This window comes from Rhinolophus hipposideros, assembly GCF_964194185.1.
Source record: "Rhinolophus hipposideros genome assembly, chromosome: 1".
Classification (NCBI taxonomy): domain Eukaryota; kingdom Metazoa; phylum Chordata; class Mammalia; order Chiroptera; family Rhinolophidae; genus Rhinolophus; species Rhinolophus hipposideros.
Window position 1 is genome coordinate 31,372,007 of NC_138047.1, and position 25,655 is coordinate 31,397,661.

General features: G+C 38.0%; 2 protein-coding genes across 11 annotated transcripts in view; one reads left to right on the top strand and one right to left on the bottom strand.

Annotated features, from left to right (window-relative positions):
- The window catches only part of CORIN (corin, serine peptidase), a 204,292-nt gene extending 199,016 nt beyond the window's left edge, over positions 1 to 5,276 (top strand). For 3 of the 4 annotated variants that reach the window (XM_081061606.1, XM_081061607.1, XM_081061608.1), the window contains one exon: positions 2,128 to 5,276. In XM_081061606.1, coding sequence (XP_080917732.1) covers positions 2,128 to 2,310 — 183 coding nt within the window. In that variant the 3' untranslated portion in view covers positions 2,311 to 5,276. The remainder of the gene's footprint in view (positions 1 to 2,127) is intronic. The other variant, XR_013994118.1, reaches the window with a different exon arrangement.
- Positions 4,030 to 25,655, bottom strand: part of ATP10D (ATPase phospholipid transporting 10D (putative)) — a 109,228-nt gene continuing 87,602 nt past the window's right edge. For 4 of the 7 annotated variants that reach the window (XM_081061582.1, XM_081061580.1, XM_081061581.1 and 1 more), the window contains 7 exons: positions 24,802 to 24,878; positions 23,671 to 23,796; positions 20,728 to 20,928; positions 15,767 to 15,847; positions 14,435 to 14,539; positions 10,125 to 10,312; positions 4,030 to 7,047 (listed from right to left, as the gene is read on the bottom strand). In XM_081061582.1, the coding sequence (XP_080917708.1) occupies positions 6,717 to 7,047; positions 10,125 to 10,312; positions 14,435 to 14,539; positions 15,767 to 15,847; positions 20,728 to 20,928; positions 23,671 to 23,796; positions 24,802 to 24,878 (1,109 nt within the window). In that variant the 3' untranslated portion in view covers positions 4,030 to 6,716. Of the gene's footprint in view, positions 7,048 to 10,124; positions 10,313 to 11,176; positions 11,232 to 11,604; positions 13,134 to 14,434; positions 14,540 to 15,766; positions 15,848 to 20,727; positions 20,929 to 23,670; positions 23,797 to 24,801; positions 24,879 to 25,655 lie in introns of those variants that run through there. The other 3 variants (XR_013994114.1, XR_013994115.1, XM_081061584.1) reach the window with 3 other exon arrangements.

Consider the following 25,655-nt stretch of genomic DNA (forward strand, 5'->3'; position numbering starts at 1 on the left):
GGCCAGTGAGCTGCGCCCTCCACAACAAGAGTGAAACGATGACTTAACTTGGAGCTGATGGGTCCTGGAAAAACACAGTGTTCCCCAATATTCACTAATAAAAATTTAAAAAATAGAAGACTGTTTTATCAGAACCTCTCATTTTCTTCCTTATCAACGGGATACATTGGAAGCCGTGAGTCCCTCTGTTAAGCTCTAGAAATCATGGGGATCAATACTGAAGCCATACATAAACTTTGACCAAAAGCCCAATATTACTGAGGAAAATAGGACTAAAAAGACCAGACAAATTATGCCTTAGCTTTATACTCCCCTTCGTTTTGAATTGTTGCCCCTTCACCTCCTGTTTTCTGTCTTACTCATACCTACTGCCTCCCCAAGCGCACCTCAAACCCACATCTGAGGCAGGCACTTTTGTTCCTCTCCAGCAGGAAGTAATTGCTCATTTTTTTGAAGATGCCTTTATTTATAGACCTAAGATTTTGCTCTCATATAAAGGTATTCTTGTTACCCAGCTGACTTTTGGGGGACAAAAATAGTGCCTTCTTCATTTGTGTATATATCTTAAGTACAGAATTTGCAAAGAGTAGCTGCTAAATAATTATTTGGCTAAATTTCTGATCTGGAAGTATAGAGCTGACCTGTAAACATGTTCCATTTTAATTACTCTCCAGCATAATAAATAGCTCAAGCTAAATAAGTCACTATCTTAGTATTTCTTTTATATGAGGGGAAATGAAAAAAGAAATGTGGGGTATATCTTACAAAAATGTTTCCAGTAATTTTTGCTTTAAAATAGTCAATTAGGATTTGGGACAGAACAATTTATTCAGTCCCTTGCAGGGTCCATACTTTTTTATTTAGACTTACAGCATTGGTAAGCTATGAACGTAAAGATCTGCATTTTCACAAAAGCACACAGCACAATCAGAATTCAATTTTGCATTAACAGCAGTCATATTCACTAACATTTCTAAGAACCAGTATCACCTCGTAGTAACAGAGTTGGAGTTGTGGTGCCAGACTGCCTTTGTTTCAATCCTAGCTCTGCCAGTGAACAAGTTATAAAACTGGGCTTCACTTTCATTACCTCCAAAATAGATATAATAATAATTACTGTTAAATTATTGTTAATGTCAGCTCATAGGGATTTCATAAGGATTAAATGAACTAATACAGGGAAAGTGTTTAGAAGAACATCTATAATCATGATTTCTATTATTCTCCAACATTACCGAATGGGAATGACCATAGATATAAGTCCAAGTTTGAAACTCTTGCAGGGCCAAGAGTATTTGTAAATTTTCACCATGAGTTCACATACTTCCTTATTTTCTAGGGTATCAATCCTTCTCTTCTGAAGCAGTAGAGAATACACCTTTCTAACTGACTCTCTTTTCAAATGTAGCAAATATTAATGTTCAAAAGGTCATGTGTGGGCAGAAAGCTGAATAAACTCAACTGCAACACAAACTTAAATAAGAAGAATGAAAATTTCTATGCATGTGAAATAAAATGTAGGCTACAAATAAACACTGTAAATAATTCTTATGTGGTGGTTTCCATTCAAGTATGCTAATTGAAAAGGTCCCAGAAACTATTAAGAAATACAGTAAGTAGTCTGCAAGAGTGCTTTACTTAAGACATTCATTCTATAGCAAGAATCTTGAAAGTAGTAAGTTTAGAATATTTTTCTAGTAGTTTTGTGGGGCAATAAAAAAATCTTTAAATATCCCAACTGTAGGTACTTTCTACATTTAAAAAGAATGGATCAAATTTAAAGAATAAAATTATAAATCAATCCTGATACAATAAATTAAAAACAATTTTTGACATATTTTGATAAGTATGGGAAATAACTGAAAAATGTCTTCTAATTTCACAGACAGAAAGAATATAGTCCTCTGCCAAGCCACCCCTGGACTTTTAAAGATCGAGTTTAAAATGTCCACTTGACCTTTCCGTTTGGGTAGTGGAAAGCATGTTCCCTGCACATGTTGGCAATAAAAGCTTTGTTGAAATTTTCCAAAATGTCAGTTATTTGGCTTTATTGTACCCTCAGGATAACACAGACACCGTCAGGACTCTGAAATACCAATGACTAATGTCCATTGCTATTCATTATAGGGTGACAGCGGTGGACCTCTTGTTTGTGAGCGGCCTGGAGGTCAGTGGACATTATTTGGTTTAACTTCATGGGGCTCTGTCTGCTTTTCCAAAGTCCTGGGGCCTGGAGTTTATAGCAATGTGTCATACTTCGTCGAATGGATTGAGAGACAAATATATATTCACACCTTTCTCCTAAACTAATTTCAAACTGCCAGCGACACTCAAAGAAAATGAGCTTCTTGACTGTGGAGAGCTTCCTGCAGAGAACTGTACAGAAGTACTTCCCCTGAGCTGGGATGTTCAACAATTTGCACTGCAAATTTTCATGTTTGTTTTGGTTTAATGCAGTTCGACTTTTCTTTTTCAGCTTTATTTTTCTTATTTCAAGTTCAATGAAAGAGTTTTTTAAAAAAGAAGCAAAGCAGATTTTCTTCTTTTGTCAACCTAACTTTGTAGCGCCAAATTATCAACTCTGGCGAGTTAGGATAATGCAGGCGCTAGGGTAACAGGTTATAAAGTTCCCTCTTATTCAATCACAATAGGACATTGAGATCCAGGCTGACTGATCTTTGGCAGCTTTTGTTTCTCAAGCACAATAGCATAGTGGCAACTTTCAATATTAACATTGGAAACTTGCTTTTGATTTATAAAAACCAAGGTAATTTACATGCTTAAATTATTTACTATTACTCTTCTAAAGTCTGCAAAATTCTGAGCACTTATGAAAGACCAGTCAGAGGTAAAAGATAAGTAGCATCCTTATAGGTAGCTGAAGTTGCAACTATATTGACATATTGAATGCAAAGCTCTTTAGACATCGGTTGACACCAGTAGACAAAGCACTTGACATTATAGGATTGCCCATTCTGAACTTAAATCAAGATTATAATTCGGTAGAAAAGTCTCCACAGAACCTTCCCATGACTGGGGTCTATTCAGTGTATGACAGTTAGCCGCCTGAGATTTCAACAACTAGGAAAATATTCATGGGAAATATTTTGTTTCACCCATGTGACAATGAATTTGAGATTATGCTTTGACAAAGGAGAACTTGCTTTAGACTGGAGAGATGCAATTTTAAAAAAATAAAGTTAAATCACACACCACCCCCAATTAAATATTTTCCAGTTTTCCTGTGTCTGTCCATACCAATAAAGTACAGAAATTTACTTTAAGCACAGGAAAACTTTACATAACATTTTGTAATTTTCCTTGAAACATGTTTAATATCTGGTGTTGCCATATGTTCCCATCAATAATTAAAACAAAATTTTAAAGATGCTTTTAAAGCACTAGACCACTTTACGCACACCGATTTCTGAATTAGTGGCTAAAGTATTTTTCCATACGAAAAGCTTCAAAACACCAATCTTCACACATACTTAATTAGTCAGGCATCCATTTGCAACATCCAAATGACCTTTGAACAAGTAGGATTCCCTACTAAGCTCCACCAGCAACCTAGACTGCCTCAGCATTCCTCTTAGAGACTACCTGCAATTTTATACATGTATTTTTGTACTCTTTTCTTATGTGTACACATATTTGAAATTCAAAAAGTTGTCTTGACGCTTTCCAGATTATTGACATGTTCTGTAGTTTGTATAAACCTACTGAGAATGTGAAACAGGAATTGAATTTTGGTCACAATTGTATGAAAGTTTAAGAACCTATGTCAGTTTTGTTACAGTTGTAGGTATATACTTGATGTAACAACTTTTAGCCTTGCTCAACTTATGTTCAGTGAAATGTACATACTGTACTTGTTTTAAATAGTCATTAATACAAATAAAATGGTATAATCTTTGTTTTTGATGGATATGGAGCATGGATAACAAATCCCAGAAAACTGTGTCTCCCACTACAATTGTTGGCACCCGGCTTCCCACCAATCAAAATTTACCTTGTATCTTACTCTCACAGGAACATAGTCTTTTATTTTAGATGACATATGATTCTTTGATTAGTCTGAAATTAGAATTTGCTAATAGTCTCAATTCTCTATTGAGTATCCAAGGAAAACTTTAACCCTGGTAAAAGTGTAACTAATGTCTACAGTACATTTTTGGAAACTGATCCAAGTCTTTCACAAGCCTTTTGTGGTAAAATTATATCCCCAGATGTGTTTTAGTCAATTTTTCTTAACTAGGAGCAATGATATAATGTTGGGTCCCCCCCCAAATTTGGTGAAATATGCTGAATACCAAAATGCAACAGATCACATCAGCTTGGGTAACCTGTGTGAGAGTTATTCACTTGTAAATGAGACCTCTTAATGGCTTAATACAGACACCAGTTCTCATTCATATAAGGGCCAGATGTTTAAGAATCCAGAATTTCTCAAAATTTAAAAATTACACTTTAGGGGGTGGACGGGTGGCTTAGTTGGTTAGAGTACGAGCTCGGGGCAACAAGGCTGCCGGTTCAATTCCCCCATGGGCCAGTGAGCTGAGCCTTCCGCAACTAGAATGAAGTTAAAGAGCTGCCGCTGAGCTCCTGGGTGGCCAGATGGCTCAGTTGGTTGGAGCGTGGGGTCTCAACCACAATGTTGCTGGTTTGTAACTTCCCCAATTCAGCAATAAAATACAATGTTTGTAACAAAAAAATATATGAAAATTATATTAAACATATATCCTTACATATGTTCAGGGCATTGAGTTTGTTCCTAATTAATAAAACATTTTCAGAGTTCTGGAGGATTTTTGAATTTTGGATAAGAGATTATGGCCCCATAACATGAACACACAAGACTTTCACCTACTCATATATGCAGATACTTCACATCTTGGAGATTGACCTAATGTTTGTAGTCTTTTGTCTCTCCTTGTTTACTAGTGAATATATCTCTACATTTTTATTTATCAGATGATGATCCCAGGGAATGAATGTCAGCTCCTCTGAGGATAACAGATGATATGACATCACTGATTTTTCCATATATGAAAATCCAAAACAATGTTCTAGTAAAATTTGTACTTCGGGGTTTTCTTTCTAAGTTTTGGTACCAATAACAGTTGGATTCAGTGGTTACCTACAGGAGTGATGCAGGGTTTTCAGTACACATTATTTATTAAACAATTTATTTAAAAAAAAATAAGGAAGCAGAAAGCACTTCCATTAGCCATGTAAGGTTTTGAAAGTTTTGGAAATGGGTCTGTATAAAAGACGATTTGAAAAAGAAAAAAAGGAAAGAAGGAAAAAAAAGACGATTTGCAATAACATCAGAAGGCTACAATGTTAGACCAGGACAGTAGGCAGCAGGCAGAAGGTTAAGCCCTGAGAATAACAGTTTAATTGTCATTAAGACAACCTTGATATAGGACTTGGAACATTAGCATGGAGGTTTCATGACGGAAATTCTGGGTGATTGCTGGTTGACAATTTTCAGATGAACAGATATAGAATTTTAACAGAACTCAACCAGAATGCATAATCATTTGATAATAACACCTGGTCTTACTTGGTATAAACCAGTTTTTATTCCAACTAAAGCCAGCATACATGATTTGCAATAGCAGTTAACCTGCTATTGACATTCTTGTCCTAAAATATATTAAAAAACACATTCTTCTAAGAACCTCACAGAATCCTCCTGCAAACCACCTGTAGTAGTCTCAATTTATAATATCTCATTTTTAAAGGTTATAACACCAGTAAAGTTGTACAGCATTGTAAAGACTATGAAACCTCAAATGGTCTCCTGAAGATTGTTTTGAAATTGATTGTCTCAATCTGATGAGGTTTAGAGGACAGGAAATTGCCAAATGGGCTATAGGCTCAGGTGATTCTGTCTGCCTTAGCTATGGCCTTTGTTCCCAATTAACACCCGCACAGAGGCAGACCTCAAAAGAGGGACTCCTTTGACTGGAAGCTGAAAGAGGAACACCTCTCCATTACCTGATGGAACCCTAGTATCCTCCTGCCCCTTCCGAATGAAGGCTCCACCTCAGGAGAACACTGAAATGAGCAGAGAGGTATGCCTAACATCTTCAGCCAGAAGACCAAAGGCATCTTCCCATAGGAAATTTAAAAAAGCTATTAATAATCACTAACTATATTATCCTATTTCAGTGAACTTGTTGTTTAAAAGGCTCATGGGATTTTTTTCCTCTGGAAATTAGCAATTTATAACATTTTTTTTCATGTTGAAATCTCCTAGAGTTCTAACTAATCAACCTAAAACAAGGGTTTTGTTTTTTTTCTTAATAATAATAAAAAAATCAGACTGAACTCTGCTCATTTAAAGCATTTCTCTGGAATATGAGATCTCACAGTAAAATAAATATATCTCAAATGAATTCCCTTGAAAATGTTTATATACCTAAGACAACTAAAATACTTTTATAAAATCCAAAAAGTTTCATAAAAGCATTTGATTAATTAAATATTTCACTTCCCCAAACTCTGTCCAGGTCAAACTCTATTCTCTTTTACAAATGTATCTATAAACACACAATAAAGGTTATCTCATTAGCTTTTCCAAGCCAAATGTTCATGCCCTTTAAGGAAAAATCCAAATCCTTCTTGCTTGGTAAAGGTGCTTCTTCAAAATCCCTCTCCCAAACTTGAAGAAATACTTGCAACTCCAAAGAGGGTATCTTGCTCTTTTAACACTTTGAGGGTCCAGCTATTCCTGAGGTGTTAGCTTCAGAGTAGTCTGAGTCTAACACAGTTTCACATACAGGTAAGTCTCCTTGTTCAACAGCACAAGAAGTTGCTGACATCATTGCAAAGACATCAGAAGAGCCAGACATGGGTCTTTTCTCTGACTTGGCAGCTGAGTGTTCAGCATACTTAGTTGTCTCTTGACCCATTCTTCCAGTTCCTCTCCACTTCTTGAGGGCTTCAATCTTCTCCTCTGAAGTTAGTCTGTCAAAGTGCTTAGCCCTCAGAATTGGAGACGGAAACAGGGATCCCTGAAGAACTCGGTACATAAACCTAGGTTACAAAAAGCATCATGCAATTATATTCATCTTACATGCATCATGGGACACAAAAAATACTCACCAATTAGAAAAAGTAAAAGGCTCTGGTGGCTTTTTGCCTCCTTGAGGCAAAGGGGGAGGATAAGCAAAATATAAAATGCAGATAACAATATCAAATAAATTACATTTATAAAGCACTCAAGAAATAGCAAGTGTCCTATAAGTGCTTGTTAATTAAATAATACATAAAATCTGTAATAGTAGATACCAATAGTGCATGTTAGGTTAAATAAGAAAATACATGTCAAACAGGCAGAGTGTTGGCACATAGTAAGTGTTCAAAAAATACTAGCTATTAACGTCCTATATTAATGTCCTGTGGCTACTGTCACAAATTACCACAAATTTGTCCTGAAGCTGGTAGTGTTTATGCTGTTATAGCATTCTCAAAAACCTTGTGAGTCACCAGTGTATGTCATTTATGCCATTAGATGAGAGACTCCCCCACAGATCTTTCCTGTATAATCCCATCTCCTCTTCTGGTGGCTGCAGAGATGGTTGAGGGGATCCATGAGTCACACACCGCTTCTCTTAACAGGAGTAAAAGGTGGTCCAGCCACACTCTTGGCCTTCTCTGTAGAGCATACTCCCAATAGTCAATCTCATAATTTTGGCAACTTTTAAAATCTGGATAAACTGAGGATTTCCTAAATTTCATTCATTTTGGTTTAACAGTTCTTTCCTCATCTCTTTTCTCTCACATTTTACTATAAACAACAAGAAGAAAGCAGGCCAAACTTTCAATACCTTGCTTGGAAATCTCAGCTAAATAACCAAGTTCATCATTTACAAATTCTGCTTTCCACATCAAAGTAGAGTTTTTAGCTAAGTTTTCTACCATTGTATTGCAAAGATCCACTTATCTTAAATTTCCAATAACATGTTTCTCAGTTCCTTTTGAGTTTTAACTTTCACGTTTCTAGCAATATTCTGTTTATGATAACATCAGATGTACATGTATTTTCTAAGATGGTATAGGCTTTCTCTACCATGCTTCTTACTTTCTTCTGAATCCTCACCAGCAGGAATTTTAATGTCCATATTTCTACCTACAGCCTGTTTAAGGAAGTCCAGCATATTTCTATGATGTGCCTCAAAATTCTTCCAGCCTCTGCCTATCACCCAATTTTAAAGCCACTTCCACATTTTTAGGTATTTGTTATAGCAGCACCCATTTTCCTCGTACCAAAACCTGTAATTGTTTCCTATGGCTTCTGAAACAAATTATAACAAACTTAGTGGCTTAGAACAACAAAATTTTATTTTTTCATAGTTCTGGAGGACAAGGATATTGAAGTCAGTTTCATTTGGGCCAAAGTTAAGGTTTTGGAAGGCCTGGAGGCTCCACATCTAGTCCTTGCCTCTTCTAGCTTTTGGTTATCAGCATTCCTTGGTTCATGGACAAGGAAACTCTGCCTCCATGGTCATAATGCCTTCTCCTCTTCTGTTTGTGTCAAATCTCCCTCTGCCACTCCCTTGGACACTTGTCATTATATTTAAGGCCCACCCAGTTAATACAAGATAATCTCTCTGTCTCAAGATCCTTAACTTAATCACATCTGCAAAGTCTTTTTTCCCCCTATATATAAGGTAACATTCATAGGTTCCAGGGATTAGGACATAGATATTTTTTAGGGGGTCATTTTTCAGCCTACCAGAACAATATTAGATAGAATTGTACAGTTAATTCTCTTGAAGGAAATTTGAAGGCTATAACTTTAATGTTTCTTCATGAATTCTACAAATTCATCTTGCCAGCTGGTAATAACCAGCTGATAGCTGATAATAACAGTGAACACTACAGAAGCATCTCAGTTTAACAGTGACATTGTTAAGCGTACAACTATAACCACCATAGAATGACTCAGGTAGGTTTCTTATGCATTTCTAGAAGGGATGTGCATTAACAAAAAAGGTTTGTGCCCTCTGTGCCTTATGATGGCTGTTATAGATTGGGATCAGCAAACTTTTTCCCCAGTGGGCCAGGTAGTAATATTTCAGGCTTTACGAGCCAGAAAGTATCTGTTAGAACTATTCAACTCTGTTGTTGTAGAGCAAAAGCACCCATACACAATACATAATTAATGAGTATTGCTGTATTACAATAAAACTTTATTTACAAAAACAGGCAGTAGGCCAAATTTGACCTATGAGCCAGTTTGTCAACTCTTTTAGAGAATAATAAGAAATCACCATTTTGACATAACCATTTATCATGTTTAGAAAGGTAGAAAAACTACTTGCTACAGTGTTTTCAACTAAACAGATTTTATAGAACTACAAAGAGGAGGAGCTCTAACATAGCTTAAAGAATCTATAGATTAAAAACCCATGTACACTTCTTAGCCATTTCCATCGCATGCCATATGAGAAATCAAGTTAACTAAAATGGGAAGGATACCTAAGGCCAGACAAGGGAGGGAACAACTTCCATTTTAAGTCTTTACAGATTGCAGTAGAGACTGCAACTTATCTCTCAGTACCCATTCATTCTCCCCCTTCTTCCTTTTAGAAATTCCCACATTATAGCCACTCAGAGTCTACAGACCAAGGTTCTAGTTAACGGGATATGAGCGATAATGTGTGCAACTTCTGGGTTATGCTATTACCAAAGAGAGACAGAGACAGAGACAGAGAGAACTCTGAGAGAGAGAAAAGCTGCCTGCCCCTCATTTTCTCTTTCTCCCTCCTGCAGGTAGGGATGTGCTGATGGTGAGTTATTTTCAATCATGCAGATGAAGGCAACACCCGTGGGAGATGACAGAGCAAAAAAATAAAGGAAAGGATTTGGGTTCCTGGACAGCCTGGAGAAGCAAAGCTGCCCTATCCCTGTGGACTGTCATCCAGATTAGAGTTTTCCATGAGAGAGAAATAAACCTTCCATTCTCTCGTAAAATAGTCAAAACCAGTATGTAACTAGTACACAGGCTGACTTCTCCACTCCTAAACACGGTGGTCTGCCATCCATTCTTAGCATTTGCTTGGAAAATTCTAAGCCTATGACTTCACTTGATAAAACAAACACCATACCTGGGCAGAAGAGCAATGCAGGTTGTGAGGACACAAACTAAGTAGAACACTGGATCCAGCATGTGTTCTTGCATAATCCAGTAGGGGTTGGATGGTGGGTTGCAAGTCACACACATGGCTCCAAAGGCCAAGGTGAAGAAAAAATAAGACAAGATGCTACCAACGATGACCAGCATGTGAATCCAAGTCTGCAAAACAAACAGGGAAAAGGAACAGTCTCACTCAGAGGGTTGGCAGCCAGGCAAAACCTGCTGTGTTGAAGAGACAACATGTCTAAGCGATCGGTAAATGGTGGAACAAACCTCAGTGAACAAAACACAAAATACTAAAGAGCTGAACAAGAGCATCTTTCATGAATAGCTCATATCACTGTTTAAATTCTGTAAAACTAGGCCAAATGCCAAAAGGTAATTCTGAAGACTAGCTTATTCTGTATTGTCCATGAACCATGAGATGTTTGGATTTTCTCCTTAAATTTTTTGTCCATATAGTCACTCATTGGTCTGTTTCTTCATTAAGGTAATACCTTAATCCAGTGAACCTCAAACTTTATCCATTCACATAGGTGGTAGACATTTCTGTTGCTCACCAATGTTCTTGTTTCTCCCTAATAAGCATGTGGAAAGGTTGTACTTTCCTATTCCCTTGAAAGTAAGCATGGCCACGTCTTGCTTTGACCATTAAAATATGAATGGAAGGGACATGCAACACTTCTAGTTTAGAAGCAAGGAAGAGCTGTTGTGCAATTTTCTATGATGTCTCCTTCCATGTTGTTCAAGAAGTTCCCTTTGGGGACCATTCTAGATGATACACCCACAAGACAAAGCCTGAGTTACTGCGCTGCCCCTCAGGACAATTACTCTAGAACTGTCTGGAACCTCAGTTAATTTATATATGCAAGAAATAAATCTCTGTATTACAGCATAACCTAGCCACCTTCATATCCATATATTGAGTGCAATTATTATTTTTCTTAATGTTTTGCTTTAAATTGGCTCACTACTTAATTAAGTAACTTTATTTAGAAAAAAAAAAAAAGGCAAGATTACTACCTTAAAGGTAACATCAGCATTAACCGTCATAAAAGTGCTAAGTCTGGAGTCTGGTCTATAAAGAGAAATTAGCAAGAGTTGTTATGATAAAACATAATAGCCCCAGAGAGACTTCCTCTTTGACAAAATCCAAAGTACGACTGGAGAATCACCTTTACATTATGCAGCATTTAGTGTTATTTAGTGCAGTGTACAGTGGCACCAAAATCACAGTGTGCACCACGCTGTGTGTTATGCATTTGGGAGAAGCACTGCCTTTTTAATGTGTATCTTTTTCCCCCTAGGTCTATACTTTTCAAACAAGATCGAATTTTCTTCTTCCTGCTTAACTTTACAAAATACTTCCCCCATGGTAGATATCTTTACAAGAGTCACAAAGACAGCTCGTTTTTTTTCGTTTTGTTTTGTTTTTTGTTTTGTTTTGTTTTGCATTTTTAATGTACAAACTGCTCGGAAAATGTGGGCTAAATCCTTAAGATCATCATACCTCTAGAACAGGGGTGTCCAAACTGTGGCCCGCGGGCCAACTGCGGACCGCAATCCATTGTTAATTGGCCCGCAGCAAATTCCAAAAATATATTTAGTTTACTTAAATAAACGAGGTGAGGCAATACGTACTTCACCTCCAGTGAGTGGCCCGGCTGTTTTTGTATTTTACCGCACACGGCCCTTGGTGAAAACCGTTGAAAAAAGTTTGGACACCCCTGCTCTAGAACAGTGATGTCTTTTTCTTCCTTTCTCAAATGGCCTTCCTTTCTACGGAGCCCTATTGCCTGAAAGGTTTCCCCTTAAGATGTGCTTTCAACAAGTGAGACAGTGCCTTGATGGAGACCTTTGAATGAATTGATACAAGGAAGTTGAAGTCAAGGGAAACTTGGTAAAAACCAACAGGGAGGTGGGAGGTGGCAATGAGATGGTGAGCAAGAGGTGAAGGGAAGCCGATTCATATTCTCAGAATGGCTGACTCTTATTTGACAAGGGACCTTCAGAGGCCGTGAGCATCAGGAACAATTGTTTCTCACGCCAAGAAACAATCATTAAAGAACTGTTTCTCCCTGGCATCAGAAATAGTTCTTTAACGATGCTTCCTTTATATAGCAGCCACTGTTTTTCTTGACACTTAGCTTTCACTCCCCTTCTTCTGGGTGAGGACGCCTGGCATTATGCATAGTCTTGGCAAAATATTCCTCTTCTAGACAAACCTATGACTGGAGCTAAGGAAATATAATTCTGTCATCACAGACTAAATTTGGAGCACAATGAGGCAAGAGCAGAAACAAAACAATTGGAGACAGTTTAGAACAGTAAAAGCCGGACAAGCCTGCCCATTAGTTTCTGGGCCCTGGATCTCAGGAACCACTCTGGTTCTTTGGGATGGTTTTTTCTCTTATTTTGTTTTACCATAGCTATTAATATATTTTTAACAACTTTTCTTTTTGCTCAGGTTAGTCAGAACAGATTGCTGTGGCTCATTACCAGTGAACTCAAACTGACACACTTCAAGTGTTAGATCCTCCGGCAAACTCATAAATGTCAGCATTTATGACACTTCCTTAGGCAGTGATCAAAAGTACTTACACAACTGCTTAATAATGAACTTAAATAGATATTAAAACAATGACAAATATTTTAGTTCTAGAGTTCCCTCTATTCGCCTCACCTGGTATTTGCAGCTACTACCTTTTACTATACTTTAGGCTTGTAAGGTTTAGTTACACCAGGTCATAAGCAAAGCAAGAGATGCCAAAAATATTCAGCCCCACTTTAGAAATGATGATAAATAATTTTGTAATATAACCTTATACAATGTTTTAAACTATAATCTCATTCAGCAATTTCCTGTATGAAATGCATCACTACCAGGATGGTATGTATACCCCAAATTGTGGTTAGTAATTTAATCATTCACTTATCTATTCAAATATTTTTTGAGCATCTTCTGCATGCCGGTCTTGTCCTAGAAATGGTATACAATGGTAGAAAAAAAATAAACACGAAGCCTGTCCTCAAAGAGATAATAGTCTAATGCAGAAGAGAAGCATCAAACGTACAAGTATAATTGCATAATTAAGTAAATAACTACAAATTATTATTAGAGCTACAAATAAAAACAAGAGGATGGTATGAGAAAATGGATGGTTAGGGAAGGGCTCTTGGGGGAAGTAGCATTTTTGTTACTTGGAGACCTAACTTAACATATGAGCTGGGTAAAGAACAGGGATTCAGGAGAGAATAAGGAATATTCCAATCAGAAGATACCGTGAATGCTAAGGCCCTGATATGCTAACAAGCTCAGTGGATCTGAGAAAGTAAAAAAGAGACAGTGTGGTTCCAGCCCATGGATAAGTGGAACTGAGGCTGGAGACGGAAGTAGAGTCATCACCTCCTGAAGCCTTCCTTGTAGGCCATCTTAAGGCTTTTAGATTTTATTCCAAGTAAAATGGTAAACCACTGAAGGATTTTACCAAAAGGAGAGCAAAAAGACAAGATTTTTGTTTCAAAAGGATGTTTCCGGTTGTTTTGTAGAGGATTGGAGGAGTCAAGAGCAGAGGTGGGAAGACAAAAGAGACTGTAGCAATAGTTCAGGAAGAGACGACAGTGACTTGGATTATAGCAGAGACAATGCCAATGGAAATGAGTGAGCAGCATAAATAACCAGAGGTAGTTTATTCTCCAGGGGTGGGTGTTACGGGCTTCTTCTGCAAAGGGAGGTTTACAGTAAAGCTCTCACTATCTGAATCCTACACATTGGCTTTGCTACAGAGAGCTACCTTGCAATCATTTTGGTAAAAACACTTAATGGTAGACATTCAGGAAGGAGAAAAATATAATTTTTCTTTTATTATAAGAAAGGCATACCATCATCACTTATTAAAGTCAGTATACCAAGATTATGGCATAATGCCTCTTTTTATTTTAGTTGAAAGGCATCAGCTTGATCTTGAAGAATGCTGGCCATAGGAGAATAATTGTGTCTCCAGCCTGACTAACCCGTCCATGCATTATTCACCATGGACACCACAAGGGGACCAGGCAGGTGTTTTCTACTTTCCCTGACTGTACATGAACTTCAGCATCATGGCATTCAACAATCAGTAGGAGTAGCCATGAATCGCCCTTCTTCCATGGAGTCATCACTCTTCTCATTACCAGTTGTCTTCGAGGCATGAAAGGCTTTGAAAGTGTCATGGCTAATAGAAGACACTTCCCCAAGCACAAAGAACTCCAAGGTACTTAAGAAGCAGAAAAACCACTCACCAAACTCTTGCTTTCCATTACCAGATGCAGGAGAATGATGAACAGAGCTGCTGTGTTCAGGGGGTTTCCAAATGTAAAGATGTCAATGTCTGAGCCCTGGTAGGTCTACAAAGAGAGGACAATAGGAGGTGATCTCAGAGACTTGTGTACACTCAGTTGTGTGAGTATCCTGACTTTATTCTACAGCTCATCTGAGCACTGAGTCCCTTTTTCAATGTTTCTAATAACTGGTCATTTCAGATCAACTTGAACATTTCTAGAAAAGAGAAACTGACTCTCTCCCAGATAGGCCATCTAATCTTTGAACTTTCCAGTCAGAATTCCTCTTTATTCTGAATCATAAATGCATCTTTGTGGAAACTTTTACTCATACTTCTAGCTCTTTAAGGTATAGAGAAATATAAAATATGTTCAATTTAACAGAGCTACAAACCTTTGAAGCAGCTATGATGGTTAACCTGAGTTTATATCTCTGCTAAGTAAATATCCCCTCTTCTCCTATGTGTATATTTTCAACTCCTTAAAATATTCCTCAAACGATACAATTTTCTGATCTTTTAAAATTCTAGTCATTCTCTTCTGAATATACTTCAGATTGCCATATCTATATTCCTCTTGAAATGGACAGAATATCCTAGCTGGGAAAATTCAAGTCATTTTACTTGAATAAAGAACTGCAGAACAAAAATTGTTTACTTAGAGACTATCATCTTTATTATTCTTAATACTGTACTTTTGTTCTCATCATCCATGATGAAACTAGTGTCTTAATCCAAGGAGAAGATGTGGAGCTATATCACGCTGCTTTGTGCTTAGTGTTGGCCTAAATTTTTAAATTAATTCTTACACATTCTTTGCTGAGATACATTCCTCCCATTCTTTACCTATAAAACAGGTTTTTTAGTTTTAGGGAGACTACTTATAGAAGCTTAAATTTAATACTCTGAATGTCATCCTGATAGAATTAGCCCAGCACTCACTAATAATAGATTTTATATTCTGACTTTGCCTCTCATCTAATTATCTAATTATATTGCTCATCTAATTATATTGCAACTTTCAATTTTATTTAAGTCACTGATGAAAATTATCAAGCAGTATAGGACTAAAAGGAGACCTAAGAGGACTCAACTAGGCACTTCTTTCCAAATTTAATCTATTACCTAATACTTTTTTGGGGGGTGGGGTATAATATAGTCAGTTAATAATCAATTTGATTATATGAACAATGTACCCTAATATACCCATTCTATATGCTAATGCCAGCAACCAAGTACAAAGAAGCATCACTGATTCATTAATAACAAATCCTTTGGGTGAACAAGGACTCACGTAGTAAGGCACAAAGAAGCAGGCCAGGCTTTGATAAAAGGCATCCAACAAGGTGATCCAGAAGGTGAGAGGTAAGTATGCCTGAAAATGAAACAGATATTGGGCAGGAAGATTAGCAAGGGTCAAAGCAAAATCAAAGAACATCACAAGTCAGTACTTATTTTTGCTTCTCTGAGAGAAAATTATATTCCTTTATTCTCTCACTCACAAAAGAGGTGGGATTTTTATACAGTGGTAGAAGAATGTGGGGTGATAGTTGAATGAGATGAGTTCACAGGTGAAAAAAATTGCTGATGAAATTCTTCTTCAACTCATATTGCTTTTATTATTGGATCCATCTTAAATCTACCTTAAATAGGGAGAGTAGTACTAACTTTCCATTTTCTATTGATCAGAAAATATTCATGCAAAAACTTTTCCCAATCCACTCACTTCTATCTCTACTATTTCCTTCATTCCAATTCACTGTCAACTCTTTCTGTGAATGACTAGACAGCCACCTAACTGGTCTCTTTGCTTCCTCTCCTACCCTTCATCCAATCTTCCCATAGCAGCTAGATGGTTTTTAAAAACTGTTAATTGGATCATGCCATCTCCCTAATTAATCAAACTGACCCCCTCCTATTCCTCCAATGACCTTCCACTGCATTTCCAACATAATTTAAGTTCCTTCCCATGGCCTGTTAGGTCCTGCAAGGTCTGCCTACTGGGGACCCTGCTCTACAGTCACCCCTACCATTCTTACCCTCATTCACATGCTTTCACCACACAGACTTCATTCTATTCTTCAAACAATGCTAAATCCATTGTTTCCTTGTGGGTTCTTCATCTGTCTATTCTCTCTGCCAGAAATCTTTGCTCTGGACCTTCTGCATAACCAGTTCTTCAGTATTCAGATCCTAGCTTAACTGTCACTGCCTCACAGAGGCACTCCTAGATCAGTCTAACAGTAATGCCCACTGAATCGTGTATCACCATGGTATCCTTAGAAGTCTCTCATCATCATCAAAAATAATCTTATTTGTTTACCTAATAATTTTCTGGTTCTCTCAACAGAACGCAAGCTTTATAGAGTGGGACTTTGATTCTTTCACTCAAGTAAATAAAACAGTGCTTGGCACGTAGCAGGTACTCAATAAACATTTGTTGAATTAATAAACTACTCTTACATATGTGCTAAATTGCCTCCTACCAAAAGCTTATGGAGAGATCAAGTAGACACACCAGTCAACTGATTGAAAATAGGTTTGCAAATAGGAGCCAACTCCGATTGAATGGCAATGTGTGTGCAGGATTGTGAGGCCGCATTCAGACCCCGTGGGAAAGACAGAGGGCTACGGTTTATTAGAGATTTCTGCCATGGACAAACATGGTAACACATATCATATCACTGAACTAGTGTTTTTTTTCTTAACGTGTTTTTAGTTGTATTTCCTTCCAAACGCAAAAAAAAAAAAAAAAAGCTAAAATTTCCTTGAAAATGTCTAATTAGCTCCTAAAGAACAAAACTTTATAAATATACAAATTCTTCCATATACTTTCTTCCATTCTTCAAAAGACTACACTTGGAATTTTTATATCTATCCTTTTTTTAATCTCTTTATCTTCCAGAAAATCAAACAATGAAGATTCATGGTTTCCAACCTACTTTTCCCTATATCTTCTTTTACTATTTCCTCATTGGAAATGATGGAATATTCTACCTGCCTTTTTTCTTCTAAGTGTCCACAAAATCTAAGAAGCACAATCAAATGGTGGAAAGGAATGTGGCAGAGTCAAAGGGGCAACCGTATTGCCGCTGGACACAAGAGAATAATTTGGGGAGAAGTTAAAATATAACTTCATGCTTCTGGGGGAAGAGAGGTTGCTCAAAAAGCCTAGAGAAAAAAGGTACAAAATACAATTTCTCCACAGGCATGTGGATAATGACGGCATCTACCTTGCAGGGTCATTCTGAGGATTAGTTATATATGTTATGCACGTAAAACAGTGACGTAGAGAGAGAAGGGTCAAGGATGAGCTAAATGAGAGCCTGAAGGGAGCAACCTATGGGATCTCCTGGAAACTGAAAGGGAAAATCTGGACATGAAGGCAAAGCCAGAAAAGAAGACTGTGTGGGTTATGAGAGGTGGGTAATAGACGATTTCTTCTTGGAAGGGAAATCTCTTGACTGCAGTCTTCCAGATCCATCTTCTCTCAAGGAGAGGGATTCTATAACTCTGGACAGTGTATTTCATGACACTGAAGACAGGAAATGGCCCAAACATAAAACGGAATTTGCTTGGAGGCCAAATTCAAAGAAAGGAAAACCCTTCTGGAAGGTAAAGTCAATTACCTTTTATCAATAGCCACGTGCTAGGAATCTGCCTATTACTGTATTTCCCTGAAAACAAGACCTGACTGGACAATCATCTCTAATGCATCTTTTGGAGCAGAAATTAATATAAGACATGGTATTATATATTATATCATATCATATCATATCATATCATATCATATCATATCATATCATATCATATCATATCATATCATATCACATCACATTATATTGTAAAAGACCCAGTCTTATTTTACTATAATGAGACGCATTAGAGCTAATTGTCCAGCTAGGTCTTATTTTGGGGGAAACACGGTGCATGTATTATAAAACTGGCAGCTCAATAGATAATGTGTACAAAGGACTGACAACAGGGTTCAACAACAGGAAACAATGACCTCAACTCTTCCAAGGATAAGGACCAATAACAAGCTTCAGCTTGCACAAATGGGCTTTTAAAAGCCCAGCTATGAAAACTTTGAAGATCCCTCCTTTACCCTTCTTTGCCGAGTGGACTTAGAATTTAACTTAGGCCTGGGGTACAGAACAACCTTCATTAATATCAATCACACATACCTACATCTTGGCCTTGAACTTTAAAAGTCAGATTGGGATCCTTTATAGAAATCCCTTTATTTGATCTGAATGGATTGGATGATAATTAAAGGATTATGAGGAGTTCTTCCCTGAGAGCTGAATGTGTGACTTCTCCTCGGTGTTGGCTCCTCCATATAACCTAAGGATGTTAAATTACTCTCCAGTCTAGAAAGGCAGTTCAAGCCAGAATAAAGTTGGACTGACAAAAATAAATGTATCATTTTCAATTCAGGATTTCTTCAAATTTCTGATTAATTTTTGGGGGTGCAATATAGCAATATAGAGAGCTTAATAGGCTAGAACTTTTATACGTATTCTTACTTAATCCTCTATATGATCTCCATTAAGTAAAGAAACTGAAGTATAGGCAAGTTAAATAACTTAAGCAAGGTCACACGCCACAGAAACAGGATTTAAAGTCAGGCTAAACATAACCCATAATTTCTCACATGTGCTGATCGGCATCGTTGTTTGAAGAACAGTGACTGAAGACCAAAACATAGATTTCCTATGGTGGGTGTCAGTACAGTCTCTCCAGTACTTCTAGAGGAAACCCTTCTTCCCAACCCTTCCTCCCACGTGGTTCAGCCCAGAGGAGGAACCATGTATGTCCCAAGCCTGATCAATGAGAAATCATTATTACTAGCCACAGTGACAAACACAGGGAAAGGCATGGGATACCACCTAGGCCGATGAGTCATCACCAGGACATTTACAGTTTCTTTAAGAACAGTGTTCTGTCACCATTACTCCTGGATTTTGCAGCAATGTGAGCCAATAAATGACCCTGTTTCATGAAGCCACTTTGAGCTGGTGTTCTGTCACTTGCATCTGAAAGAGTCCTGACTAACAGTTTTCTTATCCAGCATAGAATATCTGACTGACACATCGGCTTTGTCCACTTAAAGGTGTTTGTAGGCTGCTGGCCCACCTCAGTCCCTGTGATCCTGACAATGTACTTGTGAGAGCACCTTGGATTTCTGGCAGTAAATACCATGGTGGGGAAACCCAAGGACTAAAGATAGCATTGGTGTTCTTTCTTCGGCAAAGCATTAATGGTAGGAAAAGCCATGGGCTAGGGAGCCTGGGTTCGCCTGCAGCATATACCAGCTCTGGGATGTGGGCAGATTAGTTAAGGACCCTTCCTGACTTTCCTCATCTACAATGTGGATAATGATGGCATGTACCTTGCAGGGTCATTCTGAGGATTAGTTATATATGTTATGCACTTAAAACAGTGCCGAGCATATAGGAGGCATTACATAAATGTTCACAAGAGCTATATTAATGTTGGTTATTATGAATTATGTGAAAGATGAATTAGAAACAAAAGTTTTGAGACAGCTAGCTCAATTAATCAGCTACTATAATACTCTAGGAAGACAACGAGGGCAGTGAGAGAAGGATGGAAATGGGAGAACAGATATAAGTGACACATCAGTGGTAGATTGATAGGATTAAGAGATCAGGAAAGTAGAGGTGGGGAATGGTTTTAGGGAGAGGGAGCCATTAAGATCACTCTACTGTTTTGCATGACAGTAGAACCTGAAGGATTTGACTTTGGCTTTGGAACCCGACTGAGAAGGGTTCTGGCACTGGCTCTGCCATTTTTCAGCTGTGAGATTATAGGAAAAATTACTCAACCCCTTCGAGATTCAGATTTTTCATCTTAAAATGGGAATGATACTAGGTTTTCTCTTAAAGTATTTTGTGAAGATAAATGAGATAGGGATGTTTAGTAGTTTGTATGACAGGTGGCAGAGTGGAGTTTAGTAAATACTAAACATCATTAGTTGTAAGGTCTAAACACTGGATTTCTTCATATAAATACCTAAGGTCTTTCATAGTTTTACCTGTGTTCATCTCAGAAGTGAGTAACTTAACATCTGCCATAGACGTAGTAGAGATCTTTTGAAACAACCAGACAATTCAAAATAGTTTTAAATAGTTCTGAATGTACCACAGTATTTGAGCTGGACTGATTGGAAAATGCGCTGACTTTGACAATGGATATGAATCAGTCAAGTATTTTTGCTTTAGCACCCACCTCTGATTTCTGACCACTCTTGTAAAGTTCAGGCAATTGCATAAGGGTCTCTGCAGACACATCTTTCTCCAAAACACCATAAATGACAGGTGGGGCAGATGTGAAAAGGAGGTTGAAGAAGATCAAAACCCAATAGTCAGTCATGGATGTTCCTGAAAATCCACAAAAGAACTGGTACCAGAAAAGGAGGTTCACATAGGCCTAGGGACACAAAGAGGAACATTTGATCTTAGAAACAGCAATGCGTGCTATGACTGCACATGTCACACACTGCCATTTTGAGCTGTGTGATCGCAGCCTCTCTCTCAGCGCAGTTTCCTCACTTACAAAGTGGAAGATCAGCACATCTTACCACATATCTTTTTTTCTTTTCATAAATGTTTTTTACACTAAAGCATATATATGCATTCACGCATACATACATATATAAACACACACACACACACACACACTTTACACATACACACCTTACTATGTGGTGCTGGTGTTATTCTAAGAGCTTTACAAATAATTCATTTAATCTTCATAACAACTTGGGAATTATTCTTGTCCCCATCTTACAGATGAAGGAATGGAGGCACAGAAAGGCTAAGGAAATTTCTCAAAGTTACCTGACTAAGTTGCAGAGCCGGTATTCAACTTGAGATATTTCAGCTCTAGATGAAGAGAACCTAGCCCACTTCCTGGTATGTATTAGACATACAACAAATGTTCCTTCCCTTGCTTTCGGAGTTCACAATTAGTTTTTAGTGGTGAAATAGGATGGTGCCAGCAGGTGGCCAACCATCCCAGTTTGCTTGGGGCTGAGTTTCCGAGGACATGGGACTCTTCATCACTAAAACTGGAACAGTCCCAGGCAAACCAAGACAGTTTCTCATACTGGAAGGAACAATGCAAGGTGTATGTTCCTAATGCTAGGAACATACACCTTGCATTGTTCCTTCCAGTATTTGTCTCCAAAACAAACTAAGTCCATGACAGCAAAAGCTCTGTATCCTGAAGCAAAGAGGAAAGGACACTGGACTTAGATGTAGAACATCTTGTTTCAAGGCCTGGAGACACTGCCTATTGATTGACTTTAGGCTGTTTTCCTAACCTCTGTGAATTTTGGTTTCCTTGTCTGGGAAATGAGAATTACACTACCTCAGCGTTTAGTATCAAGATGAAGTTAGAAAGTGTTTATAACCTATTAAGTACCTTAGGAATATTATTAAGATGCTGTTATTGTTGGCATCATAGCTACATTAGAACACCTTAGGACAGGCGCACAATGCTTGGAACAGTTTCTTAGTCTAGGGTCCATGGACACACATTATGCCCAGCTCCTGAAAATGTGTCAATTTTGGGTACCTGAGGTTTAGGGCACTGTTCTGAGGAGTGAATCCAGTTCTCAGAAGTATCAGAAAGGTTGTCCAAGACCCAGGAACCACAGTCTTAGAAAGATAAGCTACTCGAAAGGCTCTGGTACTGACCCTTTTCTTCATAGTTTATCAAGCATTTGCTGTTGGGCTGGGTAAGTAAGAAACAAGCCAGGAGGACACCAGTGTGAATGGACAGCAAGGGTTACAGAGCAAAAAGACCATGGGATCCTTGCCCCTGGTGATGTACTCCATGCTAATACACGCTCCCTCTCTCCAAGAGCACGTGGCATCTCTTTCTAATATTAGTGATTCCTAACCTTTGGGTTTAATCTGGGGTTAAAAGGAAGTGGGAGGGGAGTGAGCTGTGTCACAATAGAACAGAAGGTAGAAAAATGCAAAGGTATTAAAACAACAACAACAACCACAACAACAACAACAAAAAACCTGGGAGGGGGGCTCCTCTGTAAGTCATTGACCACTGTAATTTTAAATTACAAATCTCAACTTTCCCCAGAATCACACACTCAGACAGAAACATTATACATTGCGAGTATTTTCATCAAGTATCAAAGTTTTATTAAACTTTCACTAAATGTACGAATTCTGATTAGTAAAGTACTCAGAACTTCCTAAAATGTTCATTTTGCTTGAGGGGAAAAATGTGCTCCTGCTGAAGACTCTCTCACATGCACACACACAATCTAAATTACACCTTTAGGATATCCTAAAAATGACCCACTTAAGTTACTTTCCCCTAAAGATTGCATTTCAAAAGAATGATATAAATTTATATTAATTAATAACGTGCTACGTAATAACTTTAAAGACTAAAACCCATGACATATTTGGCCTGAAAAAAATTGACATATTTATATTATCATCCCGCCTAGAAGGGACTTCAGCGAAGTGATCTAAGTAAGATCAACATGATTTTTTACAAAAAGAAATTAAAATTAAAATGGCATGCCAAAGATTAGAAACAATGACATCTAATGAAATTCTGTCCTTTTAGGAATTACATCATCAAAATAAAGTTCCTTTAACTTCAAATATCTACCAAGCACAAATACATTTTACAGGCTTGCTAGAAAATTCTTGCCTCTGTGAATCCTAGATAGCTATGGGCTAAGGCATCATACTGGGTTTTCATCTGTATCTTCAATATAACACAAGGGACATCAATTTGGGGACAGCAGATATTTTTTGCTTATCTCCTGTAAAATGGAAGCAAACCTTTTCATTCTCTACTGACAGATCATATTAAACATTTCAGAATTCAGCTTGTCACAGCCTTTATGTGGAAGGTCAAAAATTGGATTTTAAATGAACCAGACAGGACTTAACTGAATTTAAGTGCACAGGGAATAGAAAATGCTAGCAGATGGACAAGCCTGGCAATCTGCTGTCAGCAGCTGAAACAGCACATTCCCAGATTATTTCTGGTAGGTAGCAGTACTCTTGGCTGCTCCTAAAACATCAACAATTGAAGTGAGTTTAGCATGGGCACTTGTTCTGTGTCCCTTAAACAAGTGAGATGGGAAGGCAGGAAGGGGAACAGACCACAATCTCTGGAGCTACATACCACATTCTTGTAGAAAAAGTAGAGAATCATGTTGGAAAGCCGTGTATAACACCAGTGCCCGTGGACAAGGAGGAGCTTGCTGAGGTGTCTAAATTGAGAGATGGCGAAGTCACTGGCCATCACAGCCTGCAGAGGCAACGAAAAGAGGGCACCACCCTGAGCAATCAAACACATTAGGGCAGACACAGCAAGGCAACCTGACTATCATCAGGCTCAGGTTCATCAAACAGGTGGTTTAAATCTTTCTTGCAGACCAAAACAAACAAACAAAAACAGAAAATCCAAAACACAAACTAAAAACACAAAACTCCAAACAAATAAGAACCCAGGAATACAGGAGCCTTAATGGGCTGCCTGAGGTTACTACTCATCTTTCCAATAATACAGTTGAATGAAACAAGACTTCTCTCTGGTTACTCATGATGTAATTTCAGCAAATGGACTTTCTCTAGAAAGCAGCTCCCTTAGCAAGAACTCTATGCATTACAAAGCGCCTTCACTTCTCAACGAGGAATGTATCAAAAGTATGACATTCATGATTTTATGTAACTTTGTCTAGTGTCCCAGGCAAAGAGATATTTGAATTTTTAATCTTTCGTACAGAGGGCGTAATTTACAATTCTTGAGAAATCCTAAGCCTCACATCCCACCTTCCTCTGACAACATTTGCTCCATACACGAAAAGCAGTCTTTTGGATAAGCTATCTGAATTTGTGCCTAAAACACTAACACACACACGTGCAAACAGGGTACTCCCACCTCTCTCATTCTTTCATATCTTCCCCCCGCCCCCGTCTCTTTTTAGGATCTTTAGGTCTTTTATTCAAATCCTTAGTAGCTTTTGTCAATTGTAAAAGTCATAGTTATTGCAGGGCTAACAATACATATTGTTATGCTCTAGATAAGCTATATTTCTTAAGCCGAGCAAGTCAACTACACAGCTAAAATGATCCATGAAAGACTGCAACCCTCACCCAGTAAATAATCAATGAATGAATGGATGATCTTCCTGTCTCCCACTCCTGAGCTAACCAAAGACAGCTTCACTCTATCACAGAGATTTTATTACGGAGAAGGTCACCTTTGGATGGGCAGGTCAAGTTCACAGTGTGTCGGTGTACATCCACTCACCTGCATGCCTTCTTGTCCTGAGATCCCTATCCCAATATCTGCCACTTGTATCATGCTAACGTCATTGGCACCGTCACCTTCATGGGACAGAAGCAAAGGGGAGAAACATAAGGAGTAAAGAAAAGATGCAAACTTTGCAAATCAGCAGTGACCACTCAAGCAAACAAATCCTTCAAAGTTTATTCCAGTCTCCAAGTTACCTGGAAGCTAGTTGAGCAGAAATTAAATGTCCCATTCTACTTTCAATTTTCCTGTTATAACCTGCTTTCTTCCAGCCATTGAATTTGCTGTTTCTCTATTCTTATAACACTCCTACCCACCTTGCTGAATTGCCATTGCTCTTGCTGCCAGCTTAGATGTCACTTCCTCTGGGAAATCCTTCTTATGTTCCCTTTAGGTCAAATGCCCCTTCCTTATTTAGGCTCTAGCACCACCCTGTGTATCTCTATCATACCTATCATATGGTATTATGCTTGCTATAGATTTCTTAGTCTCCATAACACATGCAAACTTATTAAGAGGAACTATTATGTTCGTATTGGTAATGAACATTTGTTATTCCCAACTGCCCACCAACCATTTATTTACTTGTTGTCTGGTAACAGTATCCTGATTTTCCTTGAGAATTCTGAGTGCATGTGGTTTGTTAGGATGAACCCAAACCCCCAGATTTAGGATGGAAGACTGACCCAGGCCTGGACAGTTAGCATTGTCTGTTAATTGGTTTCAGTGACTGGTTCAGAGATGGGCACATAAATCAACATAATTGATGTAACTGATATGTCCAGGAGTTTAGCCTTAGGAGCATCTGGACCCAGGGGCTTGAACAATTCATTTATTGATGTTTATTCAAT